The following is a 19,013-nucleotide window of genomic DNA, read 5'->3' as shown; positions in this document are numbered from 1 at the left end:
AGGGGCGCCGCGCCGCCCCGCCTCGGCACTGCCCGCCTCTGCTCCGCCGCGGGGCTCGGCTCTGCCCGGCTTCACGCCAATGGTCCAGAGCGACATGGCCAAATCGCCTCCCAGCCCGGCGCAGGAGGTGCCGATGGAGCTGCTGGACAACCCCCTGCCCGCGGCGGCAGCGCAGGTAGGGCGGGAACGGCGGGGGCCGGGAGGGGCTGCGGGGTGCGGCCGGGGCGCGGCCCTCGGCTTGATCTCCGCGCTCGGAAAAGTTTGGCACCCGGAGCGCCGCCGTCCCCCGGCCCCGGGGGGGCGCGAGCCGAGAGAAACTGGCTGCTCTGCGGAGGGTGGGTGCGCCCGCGCTTCGCTCGCTGTAAGCGACAGGTCCCGGCCGGCCTCCCCGCCCCGGTAACCTGTTGGTGCCGAGCGGGCGGGGGCGGAGAGGCCGAGCGGGTTCCGAGGCGCTGATGGGCGCTGCGGTAGCGGCGGCGCGGCCGCCTCGGGGCTGTCCGAGCGCTCAGGTGGACGGGCACCGCCAGGGGACGGCGGCGCGGGGCGAGGGCTGCGCTCTGAAAGGTGGTTCCTGTTTAATATAGGAACGTTGCATAATGCCTTCGAGTTTGCAATAGTTGGCTACAAAGACTTTCGGTGCTATTTTTAAACCCAGTCAAAGGGTGGTAAAATCCGATTGCGTGCGTTTTAAATTGCAAACATGCTTGCTCGAGCTCGGAGTTTTTTTCCTTTTGGGGTGGCGGTTTCATTTGCTGCTGCAAAAGCTATCCCTGACGCTTTATGTCCTCTGAGGCAGTCCAGTGCCATCGCAGGAGTGCTGGATTGTCACGGGAAGACGCTGCCCGTCTGGCACAGGAGTCGCTGATTGCTCTGTGGGTGCTGGGAGCAGTGACAGGAGAGCAAAGCCCGGCACTGAAACACAGCCGAGATGGGGCTGAACAAGAGTTTCTTTGGATGTGGATTTGTCTGCAGTCTCTGAGCACAGAGCATATTTTGGCAGAGCCGTATGTTTCACCAGCCTCTCCAGAAGCAGTGGCAAGGAAACTGGTTTCTGACCCTTTTTGTATCTTTTCAGACCTAAGTGCAGAATTGGTGACTGTCAAATCATGACACATTGCTACTTCGGGTACTGCGGGTCAAACACTGATCAAAAACCTGATTTTCACCCTCCTCCCTTCCACTAGTTTTAAAGAACCTCTGTTTAGAGAGGTAGGTAGTTTGCCAACACCTACATTATCTGTGATTCAGGTAATGTAATTCTATTTTATAGAATTGGTTTCTGAACACCTAAAGCCAAAAATCCAATTTCTAAGATAGTGGTGACGCAGCTTTTTGGGTGAGTGAATAATTCTCAGTTTTCAGAACCAGACTCTGTCAGGCAAGACGAGAATCACATCTTCTTCATACATACATACCCAAGTCCTACATAAACCTTTGTTATGGAAGAAATAAGATTATGGGAACAAAAGAGCCCTTTGGCTGAACAATAATGTTCACCTCATTCCTTAGCATGCTCTGCACTGAGAGACAATTATTCTGATCCGGGTTTTTGCTCCATTAACACAATTTCCAGAAAATCAATACGGTAAGATCTTGCTGCTTTAGAAAACACTCACAGCGAGAAGGAGAAGCTTAATGACAGCAAGCAAATGATCAAGTAGATTGCTGACAGGTCCTCCAGCTATGCCCACCACCATCTTTTTCATTGAGGTACTTGAGTATCAGTCCTTGAAACATTTCATGCCAAGTAATGCGTCAGGAAGGAAAAAACCATGCGAGCTTATGGAGTGATATCACTCCTCAAAGTATTCTCTCTGAAGTGCTACTTCTGGTAATTATGATTAAGCAAAATATAATTGAAAAGCCTCTGTATACTTGTAGCAAGCCTCAGGATTTCTCTTATCCAAGAATTTTACTTTTGCGAAGCTGCGGGTTTCTTTTAATCTGGCTGTACATCACGGTTGATACCTTGGATTGTGCCCGGCCATCAATTTTGGCCAAACTCGTCACTGCTTGGCAGAGGCGTGAATGCAGTTAACACTCTGGAGGCAATTTCTCTTAAAAGTTTATTAAATGCGTGAACTGTTCCTAGATAGTCCCTGCATATAATCTATTTCTTGTTTTTATAGTGTTTTTTTCTAGCATGATCTGCAAAAGGAACAAAATCCCTGCAGGTGTTGATCCTGGCAATGGTGCTGTGCTCTCCCTGGGAAGTTCTTTGCAACGGGGGAAAGTGTTCACGTTGTTTCTGTATTACCTAGAACACTGTGGCTTTTAGGTCTGTGTTACTCTATGTATGTAGTTCTGGGTGCTCACTGTGATCCCAGTCAAGGCAGGGCTTGTGGTGTGCTTTTAGCTCTCTGATTTTGTCAGGTGTGTGCATGTGCTGATAGTGACACTATTCACTGTGCTTGCGTCTGTGTCACTGCAAAGTATCAGTTTTAGGTGTCCCCCTTTTATAATAAACTCAGCACATGATTTTCAGAAATAATGAAACAAGCAAACTGTTGAACCGTATTTGTGGTTGATTATCAGTATCTGCTTTTTCAAAAAAATCAACTTCATTACCATTTCAAAGTCTTTCTTTCAAGAACCTCTCAGATCTAGAAATCTGAATTAGAATATTCAAATAAATCATTTTTATTAACACAGATGCTATGGCAATTTATATATAACATATTAGAACAGGGCATGTTAATGCCTTTCTGGTAGTTCCTGGTCCCTCTTCTCTTTGCCTTCCCCCTCATTTAATTTTTTTTCTGATCCCGCTTCAAAGTCCATCAATTCCCAGGAATCACGAGATGTAATTTCTGTTTTCTCATCCCACGACTTCCCGGGCTGTGCTGTAGGAACAGCCTTTGCACTCAGGTCAGTAAATTATGTGGGATATTTCTGAGACAATGTAATGAAGCCTCTTAGCAGGCAACTGCAGGCTACCTTGTCGAAGGAGGAGGCATTGTGCCCTGGATGAATTCTTGCCTATTCCCCATTATCATTTTCCTCCTGTTCTTTTCCTTGCCTTCTTATCTATCATCTGCCAGTGCAGGTTCGAACAGCCTGACACATTTAAAATGAAAACAGTTCCCTTCTTAACTGTTTTCTCCAGCTCCTTTGCTTGCATTTAGATTTCCTCTGTGGCCCGGTACTGTTCCGTGCTCCCCCCTCCTGGCCCAAAGGCTGCTGGGGTGGCTCTTGGCCTGGGCAGGGGCTACCCACTGCTCGGGGTGCAGCGCTGCAGGTGAACTGCAGGCGTGGGGCAGGGACGGGTGGCCTCAGTTCTCATTCTGTATTGACCGTGACTGATGCTTACGGGAATTTTGGAGCTATATGTATGTTGGTGATTCCAGAATATCAGTGCGGTTGTGGGCCCTGCCCTTCCCAGATTTCTAGCTGTCTTTTCATCTGCATGGCACCATTCCCTCCCGCCTGTTCAGTGGTGATGAGGGCTGAAGGGAACGGCGATATATTCCCTGCGGATTAATCACACTGCCCTCTGCTGCTCTGTTTCAGCTAAGCTGATTTATCAGAACGCACACTGTTTACCAATTCTTCAAGTGAGCATTTTGCAACAGTGTATTTCTCCAGACTAACTAGAGGGAATACTTTGTAGGTGACAAACAAACACAAACACAATTTGTATCCCTTTGCGAACTCACGGATTCACAGGAGCCATTCCCAATGGAGACATGGAAGGCTTTACTCTTTTCCCGCAGCATCCCTGCAAGCCAGATGCAAGGATGCAGGAGCAGGAGTACACACAAATAAAGAAGAGAAGAAATCAAACTAATTCATTGGGCTTTTCATGGTCCTGGGCCAGATGTAGCATTTTCTCTTCTGATGTGGTAACCTCCTTCCAGCATTGCACACTCCTTGCTGACAAAAATACATTTTAATAGTCTTTGACTAGAGAAAGCCCTTCAAGTTTCGGCTGTTACTTTTCTGATAATCTTCCTCTGCTTTTAGGGTTTGTTTTGCATTGTCCTAAATTCACCAGCAACGGGTAAAGATGTTGCATGGTCATCTCTTCCAGAGACTTTTCTTGCACATCATCAGCATCTGTGGGCTGTAGTTACTGTTTTTATTTTTTTTTTCTTAATGTTTTCCTAGACTGTAAAATTTCTGTGAAGCAATTTAGAAGCTTCACTCCTAAATTCTTCGGGTGTTAGCCATCTTCTAGAGGTGACCTCTGTTTTTGTCTGGTTTTGTCTCTAGGTTTATAATTTTGAACTGCTGTGGATGAAAAGTTCCCATACACTTCCAAGCTTGGCTTCTCTGGAGTCTCAGTTCCTTTTGTTCTGCTTCTTTTTCTGAGTTATTTTCTGCACCAGGACAGAAGAGTTTCAAAATAACACAATGCAACCCAAATCAGCCTTCCTGCCCTGCAGGGCAGAGGGAACCTTTTCATAGGCAGCTGCTCTTCCTGCAAGTCTTGTGCCAAGACAGGTCTCTTGCTGTTTGCTTGTGTAAAAGAAATAAAGAAACTTGTGGGGAGGAGAAGGCACATAGCCTGCAACTGCAGTGTCTGATTCTAAAGGCTGTGGGAGGCATGGTTGGGTTTGGGCATAGGCCTCAGCACCTGCTGATGGTATGTGCTCTGTTAGGAGTAGACGTTGTCAGTGGTGTAATGGGGAGATGGACAGCAGAGTTTGACCAACGCGGTGTCCTGGCGCACTGGAGAAGAGGAGAGCAGGTCAGGTCACCCACCTGTTGTCTGCTGAAGTGGAAACTGCTGGGTGCTCTGACCTGGGACCCCAGTGGGAGTGTGGGAGCACAGGGAGCTGGCTCAGAAGTGCAGAAACTGGTGAGAACTGGGCTATTTTTTGTGGCAGCACCAGAAAGACTTTATCGCAGGCCAGCAAAAAGGAGCACCAAGGATTTCTCAGTAGAAGTGGTTTCTTTTTTGTGGGAGAAAAAGAGATGATTGTCAAATATTTATTTTTGGATGATGTATGCAAGTTTGCATAAGTAATTTCATTTCTGTTTTGTTGTTGTTGATTGGTTGGCTGAGTACTAGATTTTAAAGAAGAGCTGTTGAATGGACTTAGCAGCCTCAGCATTTTAACTTGTGCGAACTTGGTGTGAACTTGGTGACTATGGAGAGCCTCACTTTGATAGGATTTCTCGAGGAATCTGTGGTCTTTTCTGAATTGCCATTGTTGCAAGTGGTGTTTGTTTGAAGAAATCCAGGTTTTAACACCTAACTTTGGGATTCTTCTTTGCTATGGGAACATGAGTCTGTGCTCTGTAGGCAGCTTCCTCACTGAGAGTGTGTCACGGGTCCAAGTACCTGCCACAGGGCAATGTAGGGTGACCTGAAACCCCAGTTCTGGGATCAAGGCCGGCCAGAACACATTGCTGTGTCCATCATTGCTCTGTTTCCTCCATTCCCATGGTGCGATGGAGCTGGGGAGACCTGGGAAGCTCAGTACCAAGGCCTTTTTCTTTACATTTTAGTATTCTTTTGATCCTTGTAACTGGTCATTTGTTCATTTGAAGTCATGTAAGCTTCATTCCAGCTCTGAATTTTTATTTTCTGTTTTTGTTGTTGTTGTTGTTTGTTTGCTTATTTGGTTTTTTTTTTCCTCCCTGGTTTCTTCCTTACATCATTTTCCATTTCAAGAATTTAATCCATTTCACCACCTTTATGCCTGATACTTCTGCTCCTTTTACTCTTTGAGTAGGTCCAGCAGAGGGATCCTTTCCATAGGTGGCTGCTGTTTTCTGAGTTTATCTTTGCCATTAGCCATGGTATCAGTCTTGGTATCAGATGGCTGATGCTATTTTATCTGTTATAATTAGTAGAGACTCAGGCTTACCGTATGTCTATTTCTCTTTGGTATAAAATATCACGGGAGTGGTTGGTAGTGAAGGCTTTTTTTCAGACTTAAATTGTAGATCAGTTCCCTGGCTGTGGATAGGCGTCCATCTGAAATGCTTTATCCACCTTTTCCAGATGATAGGATTTTGATACAATGATAAAACATGCCTTCTTCTCGTTATATGTGTTAGAGGATTAAATGTTACAGATAGGTGCCTTTCATATCTTGAGGCAGAACCTCATTAAAATTGGAGGGTTTCACTGGGCAACGTTAATTTCATCTGTTTGCAATGACTTGAGGTAGCTGTATATGAAACCGTTAATTACTAGGAAACTGCTGTTCATGCCTCTAATGCTTCGTGTGATTCCCATATTTTGTTTGATTACATGGTCTGAACAAAGGTTGCACAATGTACTTGCACATCAGGGCTGGAAAACAGAGTCATCCTTTGCTTTGTTAAGTCTCTCTTGATGAACTGTTCTTTACAAGATTACTCTGGTAGATTTTTTTTAGGGCTTCACATAGGCTACCAGGTATTTTAAGAATCTGTAGAACGTAAATGTGTGTGGTTGTGTTTCTTGTCTCTGGCAACCCCACTGATTTTAAAAGAACTTCACGTCTGACCAATAAACCGAGCTACAGTTTTGATCTTGTAAACACTTACATGTATACAGATCTTTATTTGTGTAAGGAGTGATGCTGAAATCCAGTGAGAATGTTTCCTCCAGCAAATTTATATAAACAGACTTATTGTCAAGACTGGAACCTGTTCTTTTAAAATGAACTGGATTGAGTTATGGTATAGGATGGGTTTAGGGTGGTTCTGGTGGGTAGGATTACTTTGTTTAAGGAAGGTGCCACAGGTTGCTGCTTTTGCTGGCCAATGCTCGCACGTTGTGATTCAGCCCTTTATTTTTAGCTACATAATTACAGCCAACTGCTGAACAGAACATAGACAGCTGATTTTCATACAGAAATTTCAATAACATGCTAGGTTCCTTTTATTTATTTATTTTTTTCCCCAGAATTGCATGTATCTGGTAGATTATGATTATTTTTTCTTTTGGAACAAAGTTCTTGATCTTGCATGAAGCTCTTATGGAAAAAAAATACATTAAAAAAGCAAAACATAATGAATATGACAGGATGAGTATTCATGGTTCTTCACATGACAGAGACACTTAATCATTTTTTGAAATCTGTTTGTTTGTGGAAGTCTTATCACATGCTTAGAACAAAGTTTCCAACATTTCTGGCTGTGGGAATAGTCTTGGAAGGCATAGAAGACAAATGTAGTCCCAGATTGGTATCCTTTAAAATAACAAGAACAACCATCAAATCAGACTTTTCTCACATGCCAAAATTGTCCTCCCTTTCCTCCAGCTCAGAGTCAGTCCATGCAGGAAAGCAGCTGTACCGCGGGCCTCCCTGCAGCCTGCCATCCTGTCCGACATGTCCTATGTGCAAAGTTGGCGTGCAGCTGGTGCCCTTGAAGAGTTTTCTATTATATAAGACTGGAACAAAAATGTGCAGGCTACTGTGCACGAAAAACAAAACAATAAAAAAAAACAGTGACTAAAAAATCAAGATGAGCATTTGTTTGAGGTGGATTTGGGCTGTGATGTTGCATAAAATGAAGGCTTTTAGTTGTTGCTATGCAGGTAGAGAAGCAGTTTGTCTCTCTGCTTGCAATGCTTTTTTATTATGGTCTTGTTTATTTTGTCCTCGTAAATCTGGATACTGTTCCTATTTTGCTTTTGCGATAATTTTTGCCTTATAAAACTGAATAAATGATTCTATAAGTAAATATTAAAGGAACTGGTTACAAATACAGAAATGTGATTGTGGAAGAGAATATATGTTCATTGTTCCAGTATCTTCTCAGGGATTACACAGTATTATAGTGTACATTACTTATGAAATTGCCTAGATACTCTGATCTTTATGTAGATTCCTTATACTCTTGAGCTACTATGTGAATACTTGGAATCTTTTTTTTTTTTTTTGTAAATACATTTTTGAATCCTTCCACAAAAATGGAGAAAAGATGCTCAGAATGTTGACTGATAACTGTGCCACCGAAGTTGCTTCAGCGATAGCTATTGTTAAAAACTGGTAAATTTTGATGTAAAAAAAAAAAAAAATTGTTGTCTTATTTAAACATCATCAATGTCAAAGATAATTTGTATATATTGTATGTAACCTTAATATTCTATCTTATGTGGAAAAAAAGATGTTTTGCAAAGAACTGTCTAATCTCAAAAGAACTGGAAAATTTCTTCAATAATTTACTAGCAATAGCGCTTCCAATCTACTCTTTTTTCTTATTACCAAAGATTCCTTTTAGAAATACAACCATGTGAAATCATTCTTAGGTCACTTTCCAATTTATGTTTTGTGACTTTCTTGACTCATCAGAAAGTCATGTTTTTATTCCCATGATGTGCACCATGCTAGCATGCTTGGGTGTTTTTATTTATTTATTTATTTTTGTTTGGTATAGTTCTGCTTTAAGCAACACGTTGTTAGTACCAGTTCTTGTTCAGTTAAGTTTTCACAAACTCCCAGAAGAGCTGAGGTTGGCAGGGCGCTCAGGATCCATGTGGCCCAACCCCTGCTCCAGCAGGGACACCAGAGCAGGTGCCCAGGGCCATGTACGGGTGGCTTCTGAAGATCTCCAAGGAGACTCCACAATCATATTAATTTGGCAAAATATCTTTGCCATAAATCCACATTTTGGGGGAAGATTGTTTCTCTTAAGTCACTGTTAGTTCAGCGATGTAACAAATCATTTTGCTGAGAATCAGTATCAGGCTGGCAGATCTATTGTTACTTGAGTCATTCTTTTTAAAATACTGGTGTAATGCTGGAGTTCAAGCAGAGCTCTGAAGTCCCCCAGAGTCAACATTAGTGGTCCAGATACAGCCTGAGGTTGTTCTGCTGCATCTCTCGGAGGCAAGCTATATGCATCTGTTGATTTGAAAAATGATCTTACTTAGCAGTGGCTATTTGTCATCCCCCCCTATTACTTTTAGTCTCCGATGTATTCTGATTGTTAGCTAAGAGTCGAAGCTCAGGTTTTGAAGTCATGATCAGAAGATGTTTCCAGCATGAAATTTTAACTCTGCCTCTGAGCTTGTGCATGAGCCTGTTCTTTCCTGCTATGAAAGCTGGTGGGACTCGTGCCCAGAGCTCCGTCTGGTGCTCTGCACATTGCCTGAACCCAGGGAGGGACACACTTGGTGCACCCAGACAAGGTTTCATCCTGAGGTTTGCTGTCTGCACTGTAACACATTCGCAAGCTGATTTTCCAATGCACTGATCACAGTTTTCTCACTGTCCCTAACCTCAGGACCAACAGCAGCTTATGGCCAAAGATGGCGGAATGATGTGGATGCATGGACTGAGAGTTTCAGAAAATAATAATGGATAAATAGTATAATTACTTCGTGTAATGTAGTGAGGTATTAGCACACTAGCACACTTGCTAATAAGCAAGGCTTTTAAATATTATTTTTAGTGGTATGCTTTAAATAAATTCATGGAACTTCTGTAAGGGAGTTTTCACTCTTGGGAAAAGGACAGTGAAATAGTCTGGGGGAAGCTATGATACAAATCACTGGAAATTCAGCATGTAGGTGAGAGTGGCTGCTGTAGTTTTTCCTTTTTTTTTTTTTTTTTCCCTGACTTATTGTGGAACTTTAAAGTTCAGTGATGAATGCAAGATTGGAGCTAAGATTAGGAATAGGCCAAGGCAGACATTGGAAGTTAAGAGAGAGACCCTGCTTATTACTGAGACCTGTGGGAGGTATTTAAAGACAGGAGGTGTGAGCCAGAGAGATAGATTAGTAAAGTGACCTTTAAAGCGGGGTGATGAGCGACAAAAAATTACATTTATCAGTCTCAAGGAAAATAATATTTGAAGTTGTCAAGACATGGTTTTAATGCAAGTTTAGATGAACTTTAGAAATAAGACTAGGTATAAAGGGCTGTATCCTAATGTAGTTGCACAGAACAAATATGCAAGATTCTGCTGTATCTGGAAGGGTTTGAGGTGGTGTCACAACATAGTTTATAGTCATCCCCCCGAAAGTGGTTGCAGATAACATGGTTTTGAATTCTCACGTTTTTTGAAATTTATTTTACAGTATTTATTGATGGTTTGTGTTCATCTCAGAGAACAAATACTTTTTTTTTTGTGGAGGTGGTCATTTGCTGTATTTCTAGAACATAGTTTAATCATTTTTACTTGCTTTCTCCTTTTGTCTTTTTGATTTCCTGACAGATTCAAATGATGCCTTTTTAGTTATAAGTATCCTTCCAGTTTCATATTTAGTTCTTCTTTATCTATTTTGCTACTTTTCCTTAATTTAACTTCCTTTTTTTTTTTTATATTGTTGTTTTTATGTTTACCCTCGGTTGTGAGATTCCATCTGAATCAAGAAGCTGTTGGTCACTGTTTGCTGTTCCCTCAGCTGACTTGGCTCACAGCTGTGACGTGCTGGAGGCTGACCCCACTATTGCTCATCCTAGCTTGTGCATTTAGGCGAGCTGCAAAACAAGCTGCACTTTTTAATCATTTTGACTTGTGTGAATAATACAACTATACAGGTTTATAAATGCTTCTCCAAACCTGAATGTGAAAAAATAAACATTCAAGGCTCAATTGGCCAATCTATCTTTGTTAGTGAGCACTTATGTGCATAGCCCCATCAGTTACTTATTGAACATTGCTTATCAATTGGCACAAAGCTGATCGCCTGAAGCTCTGCTGGCCTAGTAGGCACTGGTGAAGCTTGTGCTGAGACAAGTCTGTGCCACACAAACTAATGCTGCATCCCTAATATGCTTTTCTTTTCTTTTAACAGTCTTACGGTAAAGGGGCAAGAAGAAAAAATCGCTTTAAAGGATCAGATGGAAGTACATCTTCTGACACTACCTCTAATAGTTTTGTACGCCAGGTATGTGGTATTCAGCTTTAAACTCTGGAGGACTTGTTGGTGTTAATGTTCAAATAATTTTCCTTTATAAATTGTCAAATCAAAGAGTGATACTGTAGCCTGAGGATTAGTACAATTTTCTACCAAGACAGGGAAAAATACTTGGTTGCTATTGTTTTGATCTTGGCAGAAAAGTACTTTTTCATTTCCTCTTCATTTCCATGTATAGTAGTTTTCATTATTTTTGTTTCTGTAGTGCTGTCAGGTGATTGAAGCCGGAGGAGAAGGTGGAGTCTGATGACAGTGCCTAAAGTGGCAAAATTTGGGAGAGAGCATCAAAACCTACTAGTCCTGGGGATTTCCTGCTTAAAATAGTGCTGTGCGAGGCAGTGCTCACTGCTATGCCTTCCTCTCAGCATTATTTAAAGGCATGGATTTGAGGGAAAATTCCTGGCAGCACTGTGCTCATCAAACAAATGCTTAAAGGCCTGGAAAAGCTGAAGGGGTGCTGCAGGGTCCCATAGCCCATTCCTGTGCATGTGTATTTGGGATCCCTTCTTACATGGAGCCTCATAGGTATTCTAGACACAGCTGGTTGTTTGAAGAACAGCTTGATCTGGTCAAAAGAGGTAATGAAGAACATGGTGAAGGGTTTTTGGCTACAGACCAAAGACAACGAGTTTCTGTGTGCTTACGGTGGAGAACAACCCAGAGAGTATGAAGGGTGCTTAGAGCTGTACTCTGACTGCACCTATCCAAAGAGCCAGAAATACACTTGTTTGCGCCCCGCTGATTTAAGCTGCAGCATTACAAATGCAGGCTTGTCAACCTTTGTTTTTTTTTTTTTTTTTTTTTTTTTTTTAAGTTTTTCTGGAACTCAGGAGGTTTAATTGCAGAGCTTTTGGTTTTACTATAAGGAAGCGCCCATCTTCCCTCTCATCCATCTTGTCTTGCATGTGTCTCAGTCTCAAACCATTCAATGACTCCATTGCTGTTGCATTAGATGTTTCAGTATGCACCCTCTGTTTGCAAAAAATCTTCTGCTTTGTCCTGCTGTGAACATGCTAGCAGGTTTTGTGATAGGCCATGGATTTGAGAGACATATATCGTCTGTGCGATATAGGCGTGAAATATTACTTGATCATGAGAGTTTGTCAGTGGCAGTGAACAAGATGAAGGTGAAACCTTGGATCAGTAAATCACTAATTTATGGCATTTTGTCCTGTTTAAAAATACTCTGAAAAAAAAAAGGCAATCTAGTGTTTGGGAGTTGCAACAGATCTCTCTGTCCCAAGAATTCTTTGTAAAGAATCTATGTTGCTGTTTTTCTTAGCTCCTCATGGGTGTCGAGCTCAGCTTGGAACATTTTTAGCAGAGTAGAGTAAGAGTGTTTATTTTATAACAGCTACACACAGCTCTTTGACTTTCTTGTTTACTTAAGACTAATTTCAGATCTCATTTAAGTATCTCTTCTTGGTATCATTCATAGGAGCAGGGCAAGGAGGATGGATCTTCAAACTCCACATAAACGCTGAGTTGGATTCCCGTAGTCAATGGAGATCTGACTGATTATAGAATGTGGGGAATGGTTCATCAAAATCTTGAAAACAGACTTATAAATCAGGGTAGGTGAGCTATAGTCTAAAGGAGTCTGTATAATTTCCGGGGCTGTGAAGGGAACACAGGCCACAAATACCTCGAGTGCAGATTTTTACCAAGGAGATGTATATCATTCTCTAAGTCTAATTTTAGTAGTTACACAAGTGATACAATACAAATGACTGAAGAGGGGGGAATTGAGCTGCAGGGAAAAATCAGAGATTTAAGAGATTGCTGAAGCAAAGCTCTATTTTTATATGATATTGCCAGTGAAAATAATGAAGAGATGTTAATGGATAAATATGTTATATAGCGCTGTCCAAAAATAAAAATAAAAAATAAAAATCACACAACTTTCCTAGTAAATCATGTACAGTTAGAGTTTGAGTTGTAGCAGATGCATAGAAGTGCCTCTTCACAGTTGCTTCTAGGAGACCTTAGACTGCATCTTCAGCAGGCTTACCTGTCCTGATCCTCCTGAGACTGCTTACTCTTCTCTTATGCTAATGAAGATATGCCCCATATCTTCAGAATATGCAGAATGGGTGCAGTGGCTTTTTGCTGGCTCAGCTGCTCTGCCCTTCCCTCGCTGCTGCATATTGCCTTCTCTGCATCTCCGTCTTGGAGGATGTTTTACACAGTATAAATGAACTGAATTTTTCCTCCATAACCATTTATTTACAGGAGAAAAAATTAGTCCAAGAATTTGATGAAATGGATGAGTGCAGCAGACAAGTAAAGTGGACAAATTAATCCAAAACCAGTAGAACCAAGGATTTATTATATTCTATTGTTACCTTAAAACTGGAAAGTCAGTTTTGGCTTGGTGAGAAGTTTGTAGGTTTGTTGGCAGTGATTGTGATCCGCACATGGGATACAAACAATCTGTTTGTTTCAGCAGTGCTCATGGTGTCTCCTGATGCTCTTTTTACCCCTTGACTTCTTTCCTTTCGTCTTGCTTCCTCTCATATTTACTTCTGAATTTATCCTGCAACTTCCATATGCACCTCTACAAATACTCCCATCAATGCGCAAGAATGATTCCTGGAGTTGTCCTGAGCATTTATTACTAAAAGCTGACTATGTTCCTCATAAACAAGAAAGAATGTCTGAAAAGTGCTTTTGAGTCATCTGCAGCTGACCTGTAAGAGAAAACAAGTATGTCTAGTCCTGAAAACGTGTAAGAGCAACGTAGTAGAGATACTGTGCAAGAGCAAGTTGGAAATAGGATTCAGTCATTTTAACCCATGGAGGCACTGGTCATTTGAGCTAAAGCTACTGCGGGAGTAGGCGGTCAGTGTCTATTACTTGCATTGACAAAGCTTTATTGTGTTTGCGTTTTACCATTTCCTTAAGGACACATGTACCTCTGGCTCCGGTATGTTCCTGGCATGTTTCCTGCAGTGCATACCAAATGCTACAGTAGTAAAAACAATGCCAGCTTAGTTTTGTTTGAATGAGAGAGAACAAAGTAATATTTTATTCAAATTGCTTGAAAATTGCTGCTGTTGTATAAGGATGATGAAATGCACTCTGCACGACCCTGTGCACAACGATCTTTTCCATTTGAATTTGTTTTTCAGAGTAATGAAAATGAGTAGAGCCATTTATCCAATGTTGTTACCCATACGTATAAAAGAAGCATTAAACTGAAGCAAGAACAATTTTATACACATATATAAAATAAAAGTTTTAAAGCAATTCTTTTCAATGCAGTTAAATCTCATCTGTACTATGAACTTTATGGATTTTTATTTCTTATTTCATTTTCGCTTATGATACCGAAAACCTATAAGGTTTTAGGAGAATGCTTAGGATCATATTCCTATCTGTTGATTTTTTTTTTTTTTTTTTAGAATTGTTTGTTTCATTTTGTCTCCAGAGTATTATTTATGATGTTGGAGCATTAGAAAATAACATCTTGGACTTCCTTCCATTTGTGAGCTGTTCCTGCTTGACTTTTCAACAGCTGGAGAAGGAAGAATTTTTTTTCCCTGTGTTGTGAACCCATATTAGCAATTAAGCAGTGCATTTGGGAATGAGAAACACACCACGCTTTAATCGGCTTCTAGCTAACTTTAATCAGTTGTCTTTAGGGAGCTAAAGAACGTTGTGTTTTCACCATCTTCTCTGAGGTTTGGAGTGATAAGCAGCTTGTTCTTGGGGTTAGCTATGAAAGACTGAATTGGATCTGATCTGTACTCTCTGCCATTTTGACTGATGCATGGTAATGATTTTGTTCCCAAGGGTTTTTCAAAATACCCATCAAACAAAATATTTTGCAGACAACACTGTGGCACTTCCCAGCAACATTATTTTAAGCAATTGCATGTTCTGATAGCATTACGTATTTTGTGCTTGCACTTCTGGACCTGTCTTTGTCAAGGTTTTATTTTAAATCCTAATGATTAATCACAGAGGCAGTCTAAGTTGTTGGATTTCTGTGTATCCCAAAGACAGATTAGGTTGTGAAATAGACTGTGTGCTACAGACATGCTTACTGAAATATTTAAGGTTTTATAAATCTGTGGGGTTTTTTCTGCCTCTAAATGTTGGCTTGATGCCTGTTACACTGTGTTCACTCAAAAACACAGCTATAAATAATTATGTAGGGAATTCATTATTCTGCTACTTTCCTCTAAGGACATTTGCCTAGCTGTGTAATTACCTATTGAATTTTATGAATGGTAAAACTAAGATTTGCACTAAAAATCTATTTGAAAATATTGACTTAGTTGTGTTCGTAAACAAGCCTCTTAGCCTTGAGTTCACCAGAGAACTGGGCCATGTCAGAAATGTATTCTTGTACTTTTAATTGATTTTCTTCAACATATATAGCTTAACTTTGATTTACCTTTTTGTGAGGGGACAAGCTGCTGTGTTTGGATCCTACACGCAGGCTGCCAGTCTGTGCACTTGCAGGCTGAGCCACAGAGGTCTGTTGCGCAGCACAGGAACAGGCACTGGCTTTGGTCTTAGTACCCAGCACTAACATCTTCTGCTAAAAACTGCCTCTGCTTTCTCTGCTGGGACTGTTCTGGCTTCTTGAAGACTGTGTGCAAACAAGATTGTGGCCAGCCAAATTATCTAAATTAAAAAAGAAAAGGCTCTTTTATAATTAAATATATTCTTACAGTCTTTTTGTGCCTCTAATTACGAGATGTGTTTGGCTTGCAGAGAGAAAAGGAGCTTTTCAGGCTTGCGTTTAGCTTATAAATGTAATAAAACAATCTGTGTCAAAGTTCTGGAGATATTGTTCAAACACTGAACAACACAAAACACAAAAATATATACCTAGTGTTCTGCTTAATTTTACCATCTTTTATTTATGAAGTTAATGTCTGGACATATTTTCTAGGATTCTTCTTGTCTTTGTTCTAATTTGTACTGATTTCACTGAAAGCAGCGCCAGCGATGCCTGTGGATACGTGCTATGACATCTGTTTATTTGAAACAGATTAAAATCTTTGTTTTGTGGGTTTCTAATTGGATGGAATTCTCGAATCATATGGTTTTTACTGTGAAATACAAGTCTTGAAGGGAATATATTTTACTTGGATAAAGCTGCCTAGAGTTGAGGTTTGTATACAGAGTGTGATTTCGGTATGGCTTTGTTCTCTCGGCAGTAGTGGGAGTTGCCAAGCTTTGCTGTTAAGGCCAACGAGTGACCATAAATCACAGTCAGGCAGTGGAGTTTCAGGGTTATGTGCTTTTTGTATCAAGAAATATTAATCAGTCTTTAGTCAAATCCAGTGTGTCTCTGTTTATTATGATACAAAGTGAAATAATGTCTCTAGAAGTAGTGCTAGAATAGGAAAGAGAGGTTTTTTTTTTTAATGTATTTCTTGTCGTATGAAGTATACCGAGTTGATAAAAGAAGAGTGGGTGAAGCATTTAGAGCAATATAGGGATTCATAAGAATATTTCAGATTGGCAGTTGATTTAGAGTTTCATTCATGGCTGATACCTCAGTTAGCTAGATAGGGAGAGGTAGAAGGAAAAGATTTAGGAAAGGAGTGAATTGGGAGTGGAGTGTGTGACTGGAGGAAGGAAATGGGGAGGGCAGAGAAGGAGACTTTCCATTTTGGTGGCAGTTGTAAAACTGCTCTTCAGCTCTGTGTGCATGGGAAAATCACATTAGGCTCATTGAGCTATACATTTCCTCAACTGTAGTAAGGGTTTGAAAAGTCTCCTTTTTTGGCCTGGAGAGAATAGAACAGATGCCCCTATAAAGCATGGGATTTTGGCATGCGTGACTGGAGGGGAGATGGCTGAGAAAAATTCCTGCAGAAAGGAAGTTCATCTGCGGACTTCAATTCTTTCATGGGCTCTTTTTTGCCTCAGATGGTTACTAAGAATAGAAAGCAAACTGCTGCCATGTGTTTAAAAAAAAACAACACACCAAAAACCCAACAAAAAACCTACACCCTCTAACTAAAACGAACAGGCAAAGCATCATTAAAACTCTTCTTATACATCTGTTTACTCTTTCCATGCTTCTTGTAGCAGGGCATGAGAATATTATAGGGGAGAACAACTAAATATAATACTTATTAAAAACTGAAGGCTGCCTCCTTCTAGCCTTGAGCTGGTGTGCGATGTTACTTTCAGTACAGCTGAAGTCTACTCAGCCTTTCCAAGCAGCAGAGGGAATTATGACATTTTGAAGATGGGGCCCATATTTGATGGCTGCTGAGGTGACTGCCAGAGCTTCTTGCGAGATGGCTGATGTGGGCAGTGGGTGTTCAGAGGTATTTGACAGGACACACACGGCCTACTCTGAGAGGATTGGAAGCTGCAGGCCCTGAGGTGGTGGTGGCAGCTGTGTAGGTGGTGGCTGTTGGAATTTCTCTGGCATCTGTGCCTTTGCTGCCTTCTCACATGTGTGTCCCAGTTCTGTTCTCCTTTGGGCATACCAGAGAGTGGAGAAATGTATTTTTTTAATTGTCTGCTCAGACAGCACCCAGGTTTACTAGTGTCACATGCATCCCTTTGTCATTTGAAGGCTGCAACAGGACTTTTGTGTCCCAGAGCCCTGAGGAACTCCTGCAGGTGACAGGTGACTCTGGGCCATGGAGGTGGAGCGCGGGCTCAGCTCATCTGGCAGATGTGAGGTGTTTCAGGCAGTTAGGCAAACTGGTGGAGAGTTGCACCATCTTTGCAGCTTTGCTGAATGTACCATTGGAGACTTCTATTTTACTGCATGGTATAAGGATTGAGTGGAAAGGCTGGAGCATAACAGTGTGTTTTTAAGGTATTTTCTTTGGCCAAATGTCCTCATCGCTGGTGGTTGCTCTCTGGCAGTCTCTCTCTTTAAGTTTTATGTTAAGCAGTATGCTTTCATGACCTTCCGGCTGCTCTGAGAACCTCCATGCCTCTCTTTCTTGGTGTGTTGGATGCAGCATAGCAGCAGCTTTGAGAGAAAGGCTATACAGTTGTAAAGAGTTAAATCAAAATTAGAAATAGGATTGAACAAGAATCAAGTGGTTTGTTTTATTTTGTTCCCTGCTTATCCCAGGAAATTCATTGTGGTTTCTTGTTCTCATGTGCAGCATTGTCTAACTTGAAATACTAATTTTGAACATTGTGGTGAGATATAAGGCTCTTTTATATGCTAACATAGATGTCTTCTAGCTGTATTAAGCACAGACTTAAAAGATATCTGCAGTGGGAGAAGTTTTCCACTGCATATGTTTAATTGTACCTTATACAAAACCTGTCCAAAAATAATTTATGATGTTTAATGCAATATTTTGACATTTTCTTACAGGCCTACTTAGCTGGAGTAGATTTGATTTGGGATTGTTTTTCAGATTTTTCTTTTTTAAATGGAGCACTCCACTGTAAACAGTACTTTTTCATCAGTGTGTTGGTTTTTCTTTTGGAAAGAAAGATATTTTAAGTCATTTTTAAAATTCAAGTTCATAATTATATGTAAATATGCGGTAAACGTAGCTGCTGACTTAATTCTTTTTACAGAAAAGTAACTTGGAAATCATTTTTGTCATTTTAAATACCATATTGATTTTCAGGGCTTGTGCTGCATGATTTTGACTGGGAACTAATGTCTGATGCAAGGGAACAGTTTGGTCCTCCCTAAAGCAAATGTCATTTCACACTCCAAAATACAAGCGGTTGCAGGAAGAGATGGAGACTGGTTGGCCACTGTGCAAGCTGCTTCCCATTCCCTCGGTGTTGAGCAGAGTCCTTCCCTTCTCCGTTAGGGCTCAGGCACTGAGGAGAAGCACTCTGCAATTAATCTGAGGGATCCACTGAGGCTTTTATCTTTAACAATACCAGTACATTCCTGCTCAAACTCAGGAACCTTCGTTTCATACGTCACTGATCAGATACATTGCAACATATACAAGTGCAATTTCTGCATAATTTCTCATGGAGTTGCCAGTTTTATGGGCAGTTGCAGCAGAGAACTGTCTTCTCTTGGGCTATTTATTTAGACAGTACTTCCAACACTGATTATATGTTTCTGTAGATTTGAATGTTGTTTTTTTAGTCTGATTTAGTCTTTAGTCTCAGCTTTTTCTTTGCTGGAGTAGTAGCTGCATTAAAAAGCTTTGTGCTCCACTACTGCTAAAGTGAAATGTAAATCTTCAAATGAATTTACAGTAAAGGCTTTTCCTGGGCATTGAATTAT

At 41.1% G+C, this 19,013-nt stretch overlaps 1 protein-coding gene across 3 annotated transcripts in view; it reads left to right on the top strand.

The window, feature by feature from the left end:
• CACNB2 (calcium voltage-gated channel auxiliary subunit beta 2) overlaps window positions 32-19,013 on the top strand; it is a 237,209-nt gene continuing 218,227 nt past the window's right edge. For 2 of the 3 annotated variants that reach the window (XM_021388978.1, XM_021388975.1), the window contains exons 1-2: window positions 32-175; window positions 10,688-10,780. In XM_021388978.1, the coding sequence (XP_021244653.1) occupies window positions 80-175; window positions 10,688-10,780 (189 nt within the window). In that variant the 5' untranslated portion in view covers window positions 32-79. The remainder of the gene's footprint in view (window positions 176-10,687; window positions 10,781-19,013) is intronic. The other variant, XM_021388976.1, reaches the window with a different exon arrangement.

Source organism: Numida meleagris, chromosome 2 (assembly GCF_002078875.1).
Source record: "Numida meleagris isolate 19003 breed g44 Domestic line chromosome 2, NumMel1.0, whole genome shotgun sequence".
Lineage (NCBI taxonomy): Eukaryota > Metazoa > Chordata > Aves > Galliformes > Numididae > Numida > Numida meleagris.
Note: the sequence above shows the minus strand (reverse complement) of the source record. Positions and strands in the feature narration are given on the sequence as shown.